The sequence below is a fragment of the Gekko japonicus genome, unplaced genomic scaffold, assembly GCF_001447785.1.
Source record: "Gekko japonicus isolate JY-2015 unplaced genomic scaffold, Gekko_japonicus_V1.1 scaffold53, whole genome shotgun sequence".
NCBI lineage: Eukaryota > Metazoa > Chordata > Lepidosauria > Squamata > Gekkonidae > Gekko > Gekko japonicus.
Window position 1 is genome coordinate 906,736 of NW_015162474.1, and position 15,267 is coordinate 922,002.

General features: G+C 47.1%; 1 protein-coding gene across 1 annotated transcript in view; it reads right to left on the reverse strand.

Moving 5' to 3' along the window:
• The window catches only part of KCNMB4 (potassium channel subfamily M regulatory beta subunit 4), a 34,026-nt gene extending 33,493 nt beyond the window's left edge, over positions 1 to 533 (reverse strand). Inside the window, exon 1 of the mRNA XM_015405715.1 lies at positions 155 to 533. Coding sequence (XP_015261201.1) covers positions 155 to 508 — 354 coding nt within the window. The 5' untranslated portion in view covers positions 509 to 533. The remainder of the gene's footprint in view (positions 1 to 154) is intronic.
• Positions 534 to 15,267: the final 14,734 nt, after the last annotated feature.

The window sequence follows — 15,267 nt, forward strand, 5'->3', positions numbered from 1 at the left end:
GGGGTGGGGGGGGGGGGGGGGCTCGGATCCAGGAGTGTAAAGGCAAAGGGACGCCGGGCTTAAACTTCTTGGCTGGGAATCACGCCGCCCTTCCTTGCTCAGTACGGGGCACAGGGACGTCGGCCGTCTGCACATGCCTCGAGGCGCGGCTTACCTTGGGGTTGGCCAGGAGCTGGTGCTCGTCCAGGTGGAGGAGCAGCGGGGCGTCGGACTCGGAGTTGTTGACGTAGACCTGGAGGCAGGGGTACAGGGAGGTGCCCTTGCAGTCCGCGCCGCACGTGAAGGTGCACTCGAAGAGCTCGCCGATCTGCTGCACCGACAGCACCGTGCAGTTGGCCGCTTTGCCTTGCAGGTCCTGCAGGGCCGGGTTGAGCCAGCAGAAGCCCAGGATGAAGAGCGACACGATGCCGGAGACGATCAGGAACAAGCCCAGGCGGATGCTCTTGTCTTCGGCTTCGGTGTACTCGTAAGCGACCCTGAGCTTCGCCATCGCCTCGCCGGGGAGCATGGGAGGCGGGCGGAAGAGAAAGCGGCGCCGGTCGGTGCGCAACGCTTCTAGCCCGCCCGCCCGCCGCCAGGGGACAGACGAGAAGCCCGAGCGAGAAGAACCCCCCGCCGGGAAGAGCCAAACGGAGCCGCCAGGCGGGACGAACGCCACTCGTCCCGCCGCCCCTTCAGTCCCTGCTGGCCGGAATCCAGCCCAGGCAGGTGACCGGAGGGCGCGCACCTCCTCCTTCCCGGCTCTCGCCCGCCACCTCGAGAAGCTGCGAGGAGGACCAGCCGAGGCGCCTCGCCAGTCCCTCGCCGCGCACCCCCTCCTCCCTCCGGGCCGAGGGGGCTCCCCCAGGCTGCCTCCCGCCGCCCTCTTGTGACCCGAGGCCACCCCCGCCGCCGCCGCCACGGGTCAGCTTCTTAGTAGGCGAGGCAGAGAGTCCTCCCGCCGCTGCCGGGCTCGCGGTGGACGACCGGAGGGAGCGACCCGGTGGGTCTGCTGGCAGCCAGGCGGCAGCACCGCCGCTCCTCTTCCTCGCCGAGCTCATCTCGGGTGAGAGCGAAGGGACAGCTTGGCCCGGGATTATCTCTCCCCGGCGGTTTAAATCCAGGAAGAGCTTGATTGCGAGTTCTGATTAAGGGGGGGGGGGGTTTCCAGCCGGAGTCGGCGCGGCACGTGCTCGCCGGGCAATGGGCTCCCGGGCTGCCGCGGCGCCTGCACCGTTGGACCGGCAAGCGGAATCGCAATTCAATCGTTTCTCCCTCCCAGAGCTGGAATGGCCGAGGGAGGGACCGAAACAGATTCGCTGCTGGGACTGACAACACCGGCTGCCGTTTCAGAAATGCAAGCGGAAGCGCAGGCAGAAGTCACGACTTGAAAGCACTGTGAAACCCACGAAGTTTGGGGTGTTCTGGAAACTGGTGGCTATTTTTGGGGGGGGGCGGGGCGGGGCGGAGCTGGTAGTCGAGCTTCGGGTGCTGCTCGGGGATCGGTGTGCCGGCGAGTCGCGCGGGAAAAGCCTCGGCGCCCGTTCCGGAGGGAAGGGCAACAGGCGGCGCCTGCCGTTCGTTCCCTCGCTGCCGCTTTCACAGCGCCGAACTCTTCTCTTCATCAGGCTGGACGTTACAAAACGTACCTGGGCAGAAGGAGGGGAGAGCAGGTGCTTCTTCAAGCCCCGGTGCTAAGGTCGGAGCTTGAGTGCATGAGTTACTCGGGACGTCCCGAGAGAGATTTTCGTTCTGGCCAGGGTTGGTGAAACCTATTTTGTGCTGCAAGGGTTTAGCTGCAGGCTTTGCTCAGCCAGAGTCCCCGGGCAACTTTTGCTTCTCCTCGGCCTCATGCTAGAATTCACAAAGAGAAGGCCCTTTCCTCAACAAGAAATAAGCATTCTTCTTCCATAGTCTCCAAGACAGCGACCTTTAATTTCTCCTCCCTGGGGTGCAGCACTGCCCTACAGTCACCAATATATCACTTCCGCTGACTGCTTTATAGATCAACTGGGCTGACCTGGGCCAGTTCCTTGAGGACAGGGCACCTTCGTTCCTGCAGGGTTCAGGGGCACATGGCTGTAGGGTTTTTTGTGTTTTTTTTAAATCAACTCCTGAGTGTATTTTGCAGGCTGGTGTCAGCCCTCCTCCATTCAGACGGTAGGGCATCAGGAACAGCATGAATTGCCTTTGAAGGCAGGGCCCATGACAAGGCACTTGACTGCAGCCTAAACCATTGGGATACATTTTACTTTATATAGAAGTTCTCAACATCCTTTGAATCAGCAGCCGCTTTTGAAAATGTGAGAAGGGGTCTTGAGCACCACCCCAAAATGGCTGACACAGGAGGTGGAGCCAACTTCAATACTACCTCCTTGTTTTGCAAACTAATTGCATGCAGCTGCCTTATTCAGAGTCTGGCCCATGTTCTGTGGAGGTTAGTACTATCTGTGCTTTGGTCAGAGCATGTTCCAGCCTCCGGAAGGATAGCAAACATGGAGAAGAAGGCAGGGGCTCATGCAACAGCTGAGCTCCCTGGACTCCAAGACCCAGAACACAGCTCCTTCTCTGCTTTTCAAAAGAAGCCCATGGCAAGTTAGTCAGACCTGAAGAGGGAATGGAATCACACACTGGCAAAGGAAAGTATGGGTGCCTTGCCAGTCTGACTGATCCTCTAGTCAGTTTTGCCATTTATCAAAGGAATCACTGATCAGATGGGAAAATGTATGAAAAAACACAACCTACAAACATTATTGAGACCCACCAGAAAAATACAACAGATGCTACAATTGGCAAAAGACAGAAGAGACCCCCTCACTTCTGCAGGATTATACCACACACCATACAGTTGTGGACAGGTTTACATTGGGACCACACAGCGTAGCATTCAGACAAGAATAAAAGAAGATGAAAGACACCGCAGACTGGGCCAACCTGAAAAATCAGCAGTGGCTAAACATAGCCTAACTCAAACAGGACACCGTATCTTATTCCAAGATACTGAAAGGCTGGACAACACATCCAGTTACCATGTCAGATTACACAGGGAAGCCATTGAAATTCATAAACATAAATACAATTTCAGCAGGAAAGAAGAGAGTTTAAAAATAAATAGGGCATGGTTTCCTGTCCTGAAAAACACAAAATGCTCTACATTTTACTATAGCACTACAGATAAGATTAGAATTCCAGTAGCTAATCCATATGCAAAAGCATTTCCTCAGGAAAGCTCCTCCATTACCATGTCACAGCCTGGGGAACTCCTACAAGATAATGACTCACCCGTGCCCCACCTTCCTGAGTAGATATAAATTACTTGCCTACCATTTTTCTTCTCACCTTGACACAAAGAGTACTCCATCTTTCTGTGTTATACCTCTGAGGAAATGTCAGGTCTTACAATGCCAAGACCATAGCCATACAGCCCGGAAAATGTACAACTAATGACCCTGTAGTGTCTGTGAGTGACTGCTATTGTCGTGGGGGGCTGGGGAACCCTTTCATTTAAATGAGGGCAGGCAATAATGAGTTCTGCCTCACAGTGGCCCCATCCACTTTCTGAAAAGTTTGGCAGGTACCAGGAGAAGTCGGGGCAGGCACCTTGGCACCCATGGGTACTATATTGGGGACACTTGACATAGATAGACAGCATTCTAGCTACTGTGATGAAAGCATGGGAATTTCTGCCCTGTGTGTCAAAAGTGCCACTAAGTCGCAGCTGACTTATGACGACCCCACGGGGTTTAAGTAGGGGAAACAACAGATTGAGGGAGGAAGGAGGCATGCAGTATAATTTCCTATGCAGAGCTTTTTAATTTTTATTTATACCCTACTTTTCTTCCCAGTGGAGACCCGAAGTGGCCTATTGCATCATTCTCCTAGTAAACTCTGTGTAAGGTAGGTTAGGCTGAGCATCTGACAGGCCCAAGGTCACCTGACAGGCTTCCATGGCAAAGTGGATATTCAAATTTGGTCCTCCTGGGCATGGGCTGTATGGCTAGCAGAAGAAATCAAATACTCGAGCTTTCATTACATTTGGTAGAAGACTGTGGGTGAGGAGAGGAAAGGCTGCAGAAGGCAAAGATGTATTGGAGGTTTCTTCTCATTAGTCTATAGTATTAAGGTGGAAATGGGGAATTTACAGCACATCTTTGGATTCTCCCTGGCCATCATCATCTATATATAATAATTATCTTAGCACATTGGCCATTTCCAGCTCTCCCATTGGCTGTGCAGTATGGTTCCATCAGCCATTGGGCCGTCAGCCACCACTAAGTACTCGCGTGCCATTGGCCAGGTGCTGCGTCTGCTCCTCTTCCCTGCCCACTCCCACTTCAGCCACTGTTGCCTGTCAGAATAACTGGCAGATGGTTCTCTCCCCCTTGACGAAGACACGTCTGCTGCTGGGCTCCTCTGTGGGACTAACTTTTCCCTCACTGGCTGTTGGTAGACAACCAAGATTGGTTCTGTCAGTAAAAAGACAAAGGACTTTCAGCATAACCCCCTCCCCCGCCCACTGCCAGCTTGGCCACTTTCCTGTCAGAATAAACTGAGAATGGTTCTCCTGCTTGGCTCCACCATGGCTGGCTAATGAGATGGGCCAGCGGCCATCAAACCATTCTCTTCAACCCCTGATGTGTGGCTGACTTTCCCCTAGGGTTGCCAATCTCCAGGTAGGACCTGGAGATCACCCGATGTTACAATTGATCTCCAGATTACAGAGAACCGTTCCCCTGGAGAAAATGGTTGCTTTGGAGGGTAGACCCTATGGCATTATCCCCTGCTGAGTCCTTCTGCCCCCCCCAAAAAAAGCTGCCCTCCACAGGATCTACCCCCCAAATCTCCAGGTATTTCCCTACTCAGAGCTGGCAACCCTACTTTCCCCTCAGTGCCTGTTGGTAGGCAACCAAGCTTGGTTCTGTCAGTAAAAGACCCTTTCCGCACCTATTTTGGCCTTTGGGAGAAAACTCATTGGGGCCAGTCCTGATAGGGTTGCCAGCTCCAGGTGGGAAATTCCTAGAGATTTGGAGCCTGGACAGAGTGAGGTTTGAGGAGGGGTGGGACCTCAGACAGGTACAATGCCATAGACTCCAATGTCCAAACCAGCCATTCCCTCCTGGGGAACCATTGTTGCCAATCTCCAGGTGGGGGCTGGATATCACTCAGAATTACAACTGCTGTCCAGGAGGGAGGGGGGAGGAGATGAAAAGCTGAAGTCAGAGGGACAGATAAAGGTAGGTTGATGATAGGCTGGGAAGGAGATAGGGTTGCCAACTCCAGATTGGGAATTTCCTGGAGATTTGAGGGGTGGAGCCTGGTTTGAGGAGGGGTGGGACCTCAGGTACAATGCCATAGACCCCACCCTCCAAACCAGCCATTCCCTCCTGGGGAACCACTGTTGCCATCTCCGGGTGGGGGCTGGAGATCACTCAGAATTATGACTGCTCTTCAGGTAGCAGAGATCAGTTCCCCTGGAGAAAATGGTGGACTCTGTGAAGAAGAGATTGGATTTATAGCCCACAACGAGCCTTATTCCTAGTCCCATATAAAAGCTAAAAAGGTAACTCACCTTCCCAGCTACTTTAGGAATGACCGTTACTGCCCCAGACACTCACAGGGGGAAAAAAATCATCTTGTAGGTCAAATGTCACCAGCAAGCCACCCATTGTCCATCCCAGACTCAAACTATTTACAACCAGACCAATCTCTCTCTCTCTCTCCCGATTTATAAAAAAGAACAGCAGCATGTAACCAGGAACATAAACAGCCTTTTTGCCCCATACTTCTAATGGACATAGACAGGATGATGATTTTAGTGATGGTTAATGGCTCTGTCCCTAAAAGGTTCCAACCATAGGTCTACAGCAAAAACAAATCTCACTGCTGTGGTTTCTTCATACATCTTGCTTCCAAGTCATACAGAATTCTGTTAAAGTCCTTTATAAATGAGAGAAATCAAGGGATACAAATGATTGGCCTGGAAGTGTTTCACTTTTCAGAAATAAAATTAGGGACTTGTATGTTTACCTTACCTTTTACACCTTTTTGAAACAGAAGGTGGTTTGCTGGTCAGATATAAGCTTCTTTTCTCCTCAGGTATGTACAGAGGTATGCAGATTTTCAGGGAAGAGTCAGATATGCAAATGACAGTTATTGTTCTTTAATGAATTAGCTGGCCAAGCTTTATCCCTCAGTTTCAGAAGCAACATGAGAGTCTGAAGTCTCTTCAAAAACTAAGAAACTGATTATGACATTGGATTTTGTGACTGGAGCCCAGTTTGGCAGATGTGTTGCCAGAGGCGCTGCCTTTTACTCTTGGGTAACCCCAATAGCAGGGGCACCCCATTTCTAACCTGATCCAGAGACCCACAAAATTCAGGCTAAGGAAGGCACTCTTGGTTCTGAAACACAGAGCTAGCCACAGCTCTGAAAAAGGGGTCTCCATTTTCAGGTGACAGGCAACCTCAGAGCAAGCCTCCAGTCTCCCCCCTCCACCCAACAGAGATTATGCTTATGGAATAACAGTGAGTTCTAGCAGGTAAAGTATCTACATTTCTAAAGTCTATTTAATTCTTTGTCTGAATACTTGTCTTTTCTACTCTGTCCCTCAAGATACCGGGATAAACCAATCAAACATTCAAATTATTAACGATCCTTCCTGATGCTAATCAGGGACGTCTCCCACCTTTTGTTTATCCTGGCCAGGACCATTAGTGGTCAGATAGTCCATTCAACTAGCCACCCTGCACCTGGCTTCTATTGTTAAATCCAGACCCTGCCTCTCTGGAAGCTCATTGGTCACATCTAGGCCTTGCCCATCCTGATGCCACACACCCCTGGGACTCATCATTGGTCCAGGAAATCTATTGTTCTCACCTGAGACCAGCCCCCAGGACCAGCCATTGGTCTGGATTGTCTTCCATAGGGTATATCCCAGCATAAACATGGCCTCAGCTCATGTGTTTTCTGCCATAATCCAAAATGGCAGTCCACCCCTAAACTCTCTGAGTTTAGGCCACAATCCATGGACCTCTGCACATCTGGACCAGGTTGTATAACCCCTCTATAAACGATCAATCACCTCTGCTTCCTTAGTTCTATAAATGTGTGTGTGGTTGTGTATTGTTTGAATGATATATGTTCCCCAGTAAAAAGACATTATATTTTACTGAATACAGTCTCTGTGTCTGTTCTGGTGTTTACAGAAAGGTGGGACTTCTGTATACATTGGTGTGAACCCTAATTTGCCTATTGCCAAATTAATAAGCATAACTTCCCCTAGACTAATTAATAATTCAAGGGAATTTGGCTAACAGATGCATCAATGGTATATTTCTTCTTAAAGGTAAAGGTAAAGGTTCCCTTGCTCGAAAGCCAGTCGAATTCGACTCGACATTATTAATCGTTCTAATCAGGACAGTGTTTCAGACCAAGTGATCAAGCTTCCAGAATACCTGTATTTCTGCATCATACACCAGTTTTAAACACTGAGTAGGTAAATTTTGCATCTTCCCACTGAGATCCAAAAAGTCACCCATATTAAAATTTTATGTTACACTTTGATAAGTGTAAATTGCCTAGATATTTAGGTCTAGTACAATGTATTTTATCACATAATTTTAGGAAAACACTAAAAAACTATTAATATAAATCAATTGAAGATACAGTTGAGTTCTGCTTTTTAAGTATTAAGAGAAGAATTTAATGTTATCAAAGACAAATTCCAGTATAAACTTAATTAAATATGCAGTAATTTTACTTCTGGCTCATTTCGTAGACCACATTCTACATGCATTGGCCAATGCGGAAACAGAATTGCTTAATTTAAAAATAAGGGAAGATTAGAAGATACCAAAAGAGAATAACGGAGGGAAGAAGGGGGTAACAGTGCATAACACATTAATTAAAGCAATGAAAAAATACAAATTATTTACCAAAAGGACATTTATTACATTTGAAAACAAAGAGTTCTAAAGTACCATCAGCCTCCACAATTTTTGAGGAGGGAAATTTACACTGCAGGACGTTTTCTTTAGAATCCTGTGTAGGTAGCCCCTGGAGATTAGCAGGAATATCAGGGCAGCACAGTCCTACGGCGTACATAGAAGGGTGTCACACTGCTAGGATTGTGCTATAAGGTCATTAAGGCAGTCCTGGGACTCTGTTTTGTTTTTTCAAAAACGTGCCTGCAGCTTTCTGAATTAAGCATTAGAGATTTAAACATCTGGATATTGTAAGATTTAGTCACTTTTGCCGTTCCATAAATATATAAAATATGCAAGGGAATAGGATGTCTTGTGTGAGCTCGTTTCATAAAACTTTCAGAACATAAATGGCACTTCTGCATACAGTGGCTACAAGGCAATCCTGTGATTGCATAAAATGGCCACCACTACAGTAGAGGATGTGTTGTCATAACTAGCATGCTTTCTGAGCATCATCAGAAGTGCAATAACGGCAATAGACAGAAGATTGAGTGAACACAGCAATAGTTGGCAACTATGTCATCCACCAATGACATTTAATGATGCCATTCACATTACCCGGGATAAAGGAATTATCACATTATGATAATGGCAGGAACACCATGACAACACTAAGTAATCCAGTTCATATTCACTTTCACATGCAGTGCACAAACAGCTGGTCTTGAACAGGTATCAGTACCCCTATCATCTGACTTTGCCATGGACCATTGGATAGGAGGTGCCCATGTAGGTCTAACAAGCTTTCCAGTAAAAGAGTTAAAAGTCTACTGTGATGCCAGCACTTCCAGCAGACAATCGGAACAATGCATACAACAGGTTTATATAGATGTTTCCAGGAGGAGAGCAAGCTTTATAAGGAAACTGGAAGAAAATCCACAGACAAGGAAAACTAACTCCCCTGACACAGCAAGTAGTTTAGTGGGCATAAGCAAAGCTGTAGGAAACAGGACATGAGTTCAGTTCTTACCGTGGCGGGGGGGGGGGGGGGGGCAGACACACAGAAGCCTCCACAAGCCAATGCTTTGCTGTTGGACGTCTTACCAAAATATCTTAAATGTAAAAAGATAGAAGTAGACTAAGAGATAGGGCACAATCTTCTCAGAAAGCCACTCTAGCCAAACAGCTATAGGAACATAAAAAAGATACACCCATGATGGGGCCTGTGTAGTGTCCCGGGGCCTAGCCTGACAGGCAAATCTTCCCCATAGAGGATCCCTAGTCACATAGCCTGGTCATACAAGGCCTCTGGTTCAGTCCCTCGCAATAGGATCCTAGGAGATGGGCTAAAACTAGGGACAAATACTGGAGACTGTGAAAGTCCAAGTGAATAGTCCATGAACTAGTGGGTTCAATCAGGGAGTTGTCTGACTCATTCATGTCCCAGAAATAAATAGGAGTTCCCCCTCACCTCACAGACTAACAAGCTTTTATGGACTACAGCCCACCTTGTGCCCCAAGATACCCGTCCTGTTGCCCAGCTATTTGATTGGATACCAGTAGTTGCTGCCAGCAACCTTGTCATAAATCACCTCCCAGTCCACCATTTCACACCAGCAGTAACCAGGAAAGGGGGAGACAATTGCAGGGCCCTTCCATGCAGCCCTTGTGGGTGCTTCACTAGTATGGGTGTGGTCAGGATGCAGCCCTTCAGCCCTGCCAGAAAGTTGCCCTCCTATTCTGTGCCCTATCATGCAGATCTGAGGTGAGCAACAGAAGATCCATCAGCTGACCACCACCCCGAGAGTCATAGCTGGAACAATTAACTCCACAATGAGAAAGTAAAAAATGGGAGTTGCGGCTGCCTGGGTTCTCCTTCAGGCATCTGTACCTTGGAAAGCTGCATGAGAGACTTCGGGGTCACACAAGTACAGTTTTCCCCATTGCCATATCTCCATGCTACATATTGCTTCACCTGTTAGATGGCTGGCAGTAATACACACATATACTAGAGTCCCATGGGGAAATGGTAGCATTCTCAGAGATATTTGGTTCCCCCCTTGTCACTGCTGCTGAAAGCTTTGATTGTAGACTGCACAACACTAGCTAGGGGACCCTCTTTTCTGTGAACATGGGGGTGACTGCATAGAGAGACACGAGAAAGAGATGAGGACGGGAATTAATTGCATATTCTAGGAAGAGGATGACACTATGGCCATGGGTGTCAAACATGTTACTGCTTGTAGTATGGAAGATATATTGGCTTTTCAGGAGTCCTGCTTTGAGATATGGTCTCCCCCTTTCTGATTTACCAGAGCAGAATTCCTCATCCTTTCTATTAATTGAAATTCCTGGTTGGTGTTTGTGCCTGGAGTTCCAAGTCATGGTTCCTGTTAGGATTCTGAGGAGACAGGTGTTAACCACCTATTCTTCAGTTCCATCACCACCAAGCTGTGGCTGCTCTTTTTCTTCTATTATGCTAACTATATTACTCGTGTCGTCCTGATTTCACTATACCAGTGTAACTTGAAGCAGCACCAGCATAGAGAATTTCGCAGCAATTTTAATCTCACCCAGCCTGTGCAGCTCAAAGGATAGGACTACATTTGAAGCATCCTGTCTAATCTACAAGAGAATCAGTAAGTCAGCAGCATACAGAGAGTTGATTCAAAAAATATGTTCCTTAATACAAGCTCTCTTAAATATCCTGAGGAAAATGAATCAAATAATTTTGCCTTTAGGTTCATATTAAGGTCAATAAAGATGCAGTGAAAACGTTATTTAACACTTTTTCTTTTAAATCCATTAAATAGAATGCTAATCTGTTTAGTAAATCTTCAAGGAAAGTCATGAATACGCAGGAGAAATTACATGACCTTTCCTTTTAATCAGGAAAGCACACAAGCAGAAGTTCCTTGAGATAAAGATGGTTTCTGCTAAGCTCAGGTGAAGCCACAAAATATGAATTTTCAGTGTACTAGGTTATGTTCATACTGAAAACTGCAAATCCTTTCAACAGTTCCGACTAATTGCCATAAATTATATCAAGCCTTCCCAAAATGTTTGCTAATGCTAGAATTAGAAAGATGTTTTAAAAATTCTCATATCAAAGAAGTTTGAAAAATACTTAGGTATAATTTCCTTTTGTGCATTTCTCGTTTGAGAAACTTGAAATCAACAGAAAAGAGTAAGGTATCTGAAGAAGTGAGCACTGAAGAAGTGAGCAGTGACACTCAAAAGCTCATTCCCTACCACAAATTTTGTTAAGTCTTTAAGGTGCTACTGGACTCTTACTCTTTCCTACTGCTACACACAGACTATCCATCTTGAAATTAGAAGAAAAAGAGATTGGATTTATAGCCCACCCTGCACTACCCAAAGGAGTCTCAGAGCAGTTCCCTTCCCCTTCCTACAACAGACACTCTGTAAGGTACGTGAGGCTGAGAGAGCTCTTTTGAGAACTGCTGGCGAGAGAACAGCTCTGAAAGAACTTGTAACTGACCCAAGGTCACAGCAGCAGCTGCATGTGGAGGAGTGAGGAATCAAACCCAGTTCTCCCTGATTAGAGTCCACGATCCTTACCACTACACCAAACTGGCTCTTAGGTAGACTACAGTTTTCATGAAAAATAACCTCCACATACACACATACCTTCCAAAGGACAATCGTGAATGAAATTCATATACACCCCCCTCCAATCCCTTTGGCACTGGGTTTGATCCAGTGATGTGCGAGCATAAAAGAAAATAGTGCAGCTTTGCTTGTGCAAGCAGTAGAACAATAGCTGCAGCAACGCTCAGTACTTTAATATAATTTTTGATGAAATAATGTGCATATGGCGCAATGAAATGTACCACAGATGGTTCATATTATTTAATTTGGTTTTTGAAACTATCGGAAAAAATACCTTGTGCAGTGTCTCCCATACTGAAAAGCAGCAATAAAATCACTCTTGTTTGGAGAATAATTTTAGTTGTTCTGGTTGAGCAGGGATGGTAGTGAGTACAGAAGTCTTCTGTGGGATCCAACTCATTAAGTACTCAAATTTGAAATAATCTACATAATTTTTTGTTGCCGATGTACTAATGTAAAAGCTTTCACCACCATAAGTGTATATGGAGACGTCTATATGCCTGGAGTGTATATGGAGTGTATATGGAGACGTCTATATGGAGACGACTGTACAATAAAATAAGCTATTGGGAAGGCCATAAACTCCTCTTTCTTGGAATATGAGGATGAAGAAGCTTTTGCTGCACATCCTTTAGGCAACAGGCATCTTGTTTTGATGACAGCTGATGGCACAGCAGTGTTCTTTCCAGCTTTGCCTATCACTTGCTTCATTTAGAAATGTTACAATTAATGGACCAGACAAGTGAATATTGGGGGGCGGGGATTACCTTGACAAATAATCATTCCAACCCATGCTGGGATATAGAAATATTTTCCGGTTAAGAATCCTATGTATTTTACTATTCCTCGACTGCACTGCTTCTTAAAAGTGAAGGTTATTGAAGACTTATTAATACTCAGCTCCAAAAGTTTTGCTTCTCTTCTCTCTCCACTAGATTTATTGCACATGGTCATCACTTATCCCATGGATTCCAGTGGTACTTGGGAGTGCCAACGTCCCACCAAAGTGAATCAAGCTCAGGGCACAGATATTAAAATAAAAAGAATTTGCATAGCTAAGGAACAAAACTCACTCTGAATGAAAAGAACTAGATACTAGATACTCTACAGATACTAAATACTCTGTAATGCCATGTTTTAGTATAGTTGGAAAGAACTGCAATACTTAGTTTGACTTTCTGAATAAGGCAAACTGAGTCAAGCTTGCATTTAATTTTAATCAGTATAAATATACATTACTAGCCTGATACCCGTGCTTTGCTATAGTATTTAAGTTCCGTAAATCCAGTTATAATACTGATAATGTGAAGTTTGAAACGTGACATTTGTTGTAGGAATTCTAGTGGAGAAGATTGTAGTGTAAAAAATTAAGTGAGACATACGTACTTTTTCTCTCTACCGAAGGACCTGTCTCTAGACCACACTGGTGGTTCTGCCCTCAGGTGCTAGGATCACCAGGCTGCTTGATGAGCTCACTCTGGAGCAGGCAACTTAGAACTGTCCATTTAAGAAGCAGCTGTCTGTTAAGTCAATTCCTGCCACCTTCCACGAAAGTGATGGCCTCTCTACTTGTGTTCCTGGATTGTTTTGCTCATATGGAGACTGTGTTGTTCTGAGCACCTCAGGGTGATCTTGCTGGTACTTCGCCTGCGCAGCTAAGTGCCCCACAGGAGTACTATGTGCAAATGTCTTTGCCGCACTCCTAAGTTGCCTCCTCCTGGCAGCTGCCTGTCCAGTGTGGGAAGGGGGAGGAGTATTAGAAGCCACTGTGAAGGTGGGACTGGCAGGATCACTAAGGCGTTACTGCTGGGGCGGGCTCCCTCATGGCTTAAAGCACCCTGCAACCGCTGCTGCACCTGACAGACAACCACCTGTTAGGTGTAGGTGGTGGGGGGAGTGTGTTGGAAGCCATCAGAGAGGCTGAGCCAGTAGCTTCGCTAAGGCGATTCTGCTGGGGTGGCATCCCTGATGGATTAAAGTACCCTGGCCCTACTCCTACACCTGACAGACACCCGCATGTCTGGTGTTGGGGGGGGTTGTATTTAAAGGTATCGGAGAGGCTGGGACAGCAGCAGGACTAAGGAAATCCTGCTGAGCAAACCTCCCCAGCAGATGTAAGCAGCTGCCTGTCCAGTGTAAGGGGGGGGAATATTAGAAGTCACTATGGAGGCTGGGCCAGCAGGATTACTAAGGCATTATTGCTGAGGCAGGCTCTCTCATGGCTTTAAGCACCCTGCACCCACTGCTGCACCTGACAGACAACTGCCTGTTAGGTGTAGGAGGTGGGGGGAGTGTGTTGGAAGCCATCAGAGAGGCTGGGCCAGCAGCATCACTAAGGTGGTCCTGCTGGGGCAGCATCCCTAGTGAATTAAAGTACCCTGGCCCTGCTCCTACACCTGACAGACACCGGCCTGTCTGGTGTTGAGGGGGATTGTATTTAAAGGCATTGGAGTGGCTGGGCAAGCAGCAGGGCTAAGGCAATCCTGCTGAGCAAACCTCCCCTGCGCCTGTAAGCATCCCACCTCCTCTCCTTCACCTGACAGGCAGCTGCCTGTCCAGTGTAGGAGGAGGGGGGAGGACTAGAAGCCACTGTGGAGGCTGGGCCGGCAGGATCACTAAGGCATTACTGCTGAGGTGGGCTCCCTCATAGCTTTATGCACCCTGTACCCACTGCTGCACCTGACAGACAACCACCTGTTAGGTGTAGGAGGTGGGGGGAGGAGTATTAGAAGCCATTGTGGAGGCTGAGCCGGCAGGATCACTAAGGCGTTACTGCTGAAGTGGGCTCTCTCATGGCTTTAAGCACCCTGCACACATTGCTGCATCTGACAGACCACTGCCTGTTAGGTGTAGGAGGTGGGGGGGGGAGTGTGTTGGAAGCCATCAGAGAGGCTGGGCCAGCAGCATTACTGCACCTCACAGGTGGTTCTTGGCCACTCCTGATTTCCTCAACTGTCATAAGCTGTCTGCAGTCCCCTGTAACTGTTGGCTTTTTTTTACCTCAGAACACTGAGCTCTGCAGCTGACCAATCAGAAATTAGGGGGTGCAGAGTCAGCTGCCAGGCAGCCGCATAGGAATCAATGGGGGGAGCACATTTCCCCCCCCTTTTGACCCACTTAGGGGTCGAACTTCTAAAAATTTCTTCTTAGCAAGCACCTACGCCACGGTAGGAGCGCTCTCCCCGAATTTGGTGTCTTTAAGTCCAGCGGTTTGGCCTGGGCGTTGAGTTTACAGTGAGGGGACTTTCTTTTATATATAGATATAGATGGGAACAGAGCTGAAACAGTTTGGCCTGGGCGTTGATTTTACAGTGAGGGGACTTTCTTTTATATATATAGATGGGAACAGAGTTGAAACATTTGGTACACTAGAGCTTGATGGCTATCTTTTCAACAATTTTATTTACAAACTGGTTACCTCATTTGAATTGTCAATTGTCAAGGAAGAACACAAATAGTCAGTGTTTAAAACTTACCTTCATTTTTGCTGTAGGATATCATAAAATCATGGACTGTAGTCTTCAGACCAGCTTATTTACATGGCTTTAAAGTAAATGGAATTGCTTATGAGCTGATACAAAACAGCAGTCTTTTTTTTAAATGGCTACTGAAAGTGATGTCCCAGGTTAGCTCAATCTCATCACATCTCAGCAGTTAAACAGCCTCGGTCCTGATTATTACTTGGATGGGAGACCACCAAAGAAATCCAGGGTTGCTACGCAGAGGCAGG